Here is a 4,125-nt window from a genome sequence, read left to right on the forward strand (position 1 = left end):
ATGATTACGGAGGCTGACTGTAAGGAGATGACGCGGTCTGCTCATGCGCTTTGTTATCTGAGAACAAAACCAGAATTGAACCGCGCCGAGCCCTACTGATGAACTAGTACATTTTGGTTGTGTCTGGCGCGGTCCAGTTCAGTTGTTAGTGCCATTTACATTCAACAGTTATCTCTGATATCGTACTCAAACCAATCTATGCATGATTTCAAAAAGTTAATAGGGCTATAGACACAACCAGAGGTCAGTCAGACGATGTATCTGCTGAGTTTGATCTGAGCTGGTTCTAAATTGGTGTCCGGGTTTGTCTGTGTTTCCAGAAAGTTCCAATTGTGGCCAGCCGGGCCTTCAGCAGCTCCAGCAGACACCTGAGGAACAAAGTTCCTGAGGCCCAGAAATTCTTCCAGGTAAGACCTCCTCTGAGTCTAATCATCCACCTTGTAGCTTCTCTCCAAGCAGGTTTAACAGCATGATGACAAGTTCAGTTCCTCAGGTACACCAGCAACTGAGCTCATCCAAGTTTAAAACTCATCTGGAAGACATCAGAAAGAGATGAAAAAGTTAATGCGCATAAGTTAAAATGTTGTACATGTGGGGGGAAAAAAACGTACATTACAGTGGCATAGAGGCAACACGAATAATTAAAGAGAATAAACATGAATATGATGACATATTACATAATATTAAAAGATAAATTATTAATATACACACATAAAAATGTAGGAAAAAATTGGACAGAAGACTGCTCTAAACTCGTGTTCAGATTTGGAGCTTCATTGGTGGTTTCTAGCCAGAGTAACTGAAGTGATGTGCTAACTTTTAAACTTTTCCAGAAATTTGTGAAGGAAAGCTGTGGGTAAAAGGATCTTAGTTGGTGTATGATTTTTTTTTTCCCGCACAATGATTTTGTTGATCATTTGGTGAAACTGGGAATTTTGTCAAAACCAGTTCTATTCTGAGATAACTTTGGTACTGGGCTTTTCCTCTCTGTTAAAAAAAAATGAAAGAAAAATTATTTCCGGTTAAGTAAAACTGAATTAACTGAAGCCAAATTTTGTGTTTTCTTTTCTTTTTTTTTTTGTTCAAAAAATTATTACTTCAGTTCTCTTTACATTCATCTGAAGAGAATTTTGACACGTCCATTAATTGATTTTTACTTGTTGCTGTAGTAGAATCATGGTCATCTGGTGACATGGTAATGTACAGTTGACGGTCATCTGCTTAGTTATGGTAATTTATTAAATTCAGTTTATTTACATAGCTTCAATTCACAGTACTTCATCTCAAGGCACTTTACAGTGACAATTCAACCAGATCATACAGTCAGATTGGTTCAGAGTTTTACATCTAAGGGAAACCAGCTGATTGCATCTCCAGTGTAGGAAGACTGGTTTTAAACTGGGGCATTGGCTTATACGCCCTTTAGCTTTCTGAGCTTGTTAAATACTAAACACCAGTACTTTAGATTTCATCCTTCAAAGGTCAGTGAGATGTTACCTTGTGGTTGCTATGGTTACAGGAGGACAACGGGCTGCCGGTCCACATCAAGGGAGGAACGACTGACGTCCTGCTCTACAGGGCCACCATGGCGCTGACCCTTGCAGGTAAATTTAAAATATCTCTCTCAATGACTTTAATCAATTGGTCAGAAGAGCTGCTTGAGCAAAGAACAAGCACAGGTTACAGAAAACTTAAAATAAGTAAACATCTGGCTGAGAAGGTGGCCACTTTTCCAGGTTCTTGGAGACCCAGTATCCTGGTGATTCATGATTTAAAAGTCAGCTCAGTTCTTTATGTCCTTGAGTTACTGGGTTCTCTTGGTTTCTGTGGATATTATGAACAATAAAAAGTCATAAAAAAATTTTTTTTCTCTACAAATACAGCTCTTTCCATTATTTCAAGTAAGAATCTTGTTGAATTTGAGCTGCCAGTTTATGAACGTTCATGTTGTGGAGGCAAATTATTCCTTCTGCCATACATAGGGGTGATTATTTAGAAGTCTGTATGCTGGAGTTAAGTTATGGAGTTAAGAGGGGGGATGAAAGAAAGCAGTTGCCTCCCTACTCTAGATAAGGCTGAAGGGAGGGTCATGAGAGACAAGAATGAGTTCACACAGCCTCCTTCATGAGGTGAATGGGTGTTAATCTGGCTAAAGTGTATGTCCTTAATGAATTGAAGCGTCTTTTCTTGGGAATAACCAAAATGTTTAAGTGTGAGAAAGATCTTTATGCAGGGGTTGGGTTGGTTCCCCTGGGGAGAGTGTGCGTGTGATTTTGTAAGGTGTAAATGTACGGACTGAAATGCCTCAGTCAGAGAGCTCTATCTCACCATCCGAGGATGTTAAATACATTTGAACATTATTTCTTGCAAGAAATGCCTCTGCCTCAGCTTCCTAACTCTACAATGTACACAGATCAGTTGCTGTCAAAGAGCCAACATAAGCTTTATCTGAATGGCACGTTGCCAACACTAACAACATGGCCTCCATGTTCTCTGCAGGAACCTGTTACTCTCTGTATTGGCTGCTTGTTGCCTCTATGCCACAGAAGAAGTCATAAAGATGGAGACGGACAGGATCTGCACCAAGCAGCCCAGCCTTACACTAAACTTCCTGTGTGTGATTTTACTTCATTTCTCCAGCATGCACTGATGTTCATGTTCAAACTGCAGAAAATAAAACCTGTTTGAATTTATTTTGTTTCCGTTTGTTTTCTGAAGTGAGAAATAGAGGGAAAACTGTAGTTAGACCAGAGGAAGGCAGTGCCATGCACAGCTAACAAACACATTAGCTTCTCTATCAGATATTCCGCTAATCGAAGTATTAGCTCTGCTAATGTCAGACTACTAAACAGTTAAATAAGTTAGCAACTCAAACTGTGAACTACTAAGGATGGCTCCTTCCACTTGAAGACTTCTGAAGGGCTGAGGGCAGTACTATCAAAAGGGAAAAAAATATTGAAAAGACAGGACTTTGTGTTGCTGTTCTGATAGTTCTAGGTCTAGAAAGGCTTGTATGAGTCTTTATGATCTGATTCAACTCCAGTCTAAATGCCAATATCCAAAAAACTCTAAGACGTGTTTTTGGTCCAGCACACCTTCACAGGGCTGACAAGGTTCATGCATTGAGTGTGACGGTCAGGCAATTTGATTCCCTTTTCACACAACATACAAACTACTGCTTGCCGTAGTTTGAGTAGCCTAAAGCCTGAGTCACATTTTACTTTCACATAATTTTTAATCTAATTGTTTTCCGTCCTCAAGCTTTTCTTGATGTTTCAGAGATGAGGAAGAAAAATGGAGTGGACTAGACTTTTCAATTTTTAAGTGGTGGTAAATCTTTCAAAAAGCAAGACCATCTGCCCATTCACATGAGGATCCACTCAGAGAAACCATTCAGCTGTGATCTTTGTGATCAAAGGTCTATACAAAAGAGCTGTTGGAACAGATCAAAGAGAATCGACATTGGACAAACGGTTAGAAGGTCTTTCAACAAATATAACAATCAGACTGTAAAGGAGAGGTGTCTCTGACTGTAAAATGCAACAAGCTGTGGTGAGGACACATGAATAAAATGCTCTGTACATATGGCCTGTTCTTATAGCGCTTTTTTAGGTCAGAAGACTTGACCAGAGTGCATTACAATACATACAGTCGTTGACCTATTCACATTCACATTTGTGGCAGGTTATATTGTAGCCAAAGCTGCCCGGGGGCTCAATTACAAAAGCGATGCTGCTGTGCTCTGGTGCCACTTGGCCCTCTGACCAATATCCATAGACAATGCAGATGAAGTGTCATGTCCGAGGACACAACAACACTGAAAGCTGGAGCCTGAGCTTGAGCCGGCATCGGATGAGCCAACATCTGATGCCACTGTCGCCCCACAGTAATGGTCACTCAAAGAAAACGACACCTACATGTTGAACAGCATAGGCTTATCAGCACCATCTGTTGGTTAACTTGCACATTACACTGGTGAGTGGCAAAGAGTGCACCATTCTCACCAGTGGTTGCTACCTGGGACCCAAATAACCAGAGATGGGAAGTAACGAAGTACAAATACTTCGTTACTGTACTCAAGTAGATTTTTCTGATATTTTTACTTTACTTTACTACTTATTTTTA

The 4,125-nt window shown here is 40.2% G+C and overlaps 1 protein-coding gene across 1 annotated transcript in view; it reads left to right on the top strand.

Moving 5' to 3' along the window:
• The window catches only part of LOC107097860 (cytochrome c oxidase subunit 7A2, mitochondrial-like), a 16,499-nt gene extending 13,818 nt beyond the window's left edge, over window positions 1–2,681 (top strand). The window contains exons 2-4 of the mRNA XM_015395183.1: window positions 321–407; window positions 1,520–1,604; window positions 2,500–2,681. Of these exons, the coding sequence (XP_015250669.1) occupies window positions 321–407; window positions 1,520–1,604; window positions 2,500–2,558 (231 nt within the window). The 3' untranslated portion in view covers window positions 2,559–2,681. The remainder of the gene's footprint in view (window positions 1–320; window positions 408–1,519; window positions 1,605–2,499) is intronic.
• Window positions 2,682–4,125: the final 1,444 nt, after the last annotated feature.

Source organism: Cyprinodon variegatus, unplaced genomic scaffold, assembly GCF_000732505.1.
Source record: "Cyprinodon variegatus isolate N-32 unplaced genomic scaffold, C_variegatus-1.0 Scaffold729, whole genome shotgun sequence".
Classification (NCBI taxonomy): domain Eukaryota; kingdom Metazoa; phylum Chordata; class Actinopteri; order Cyprinodontiformes; family Cyprinodontidae; genus Cyprinodon; species Cyprinodon variegatus.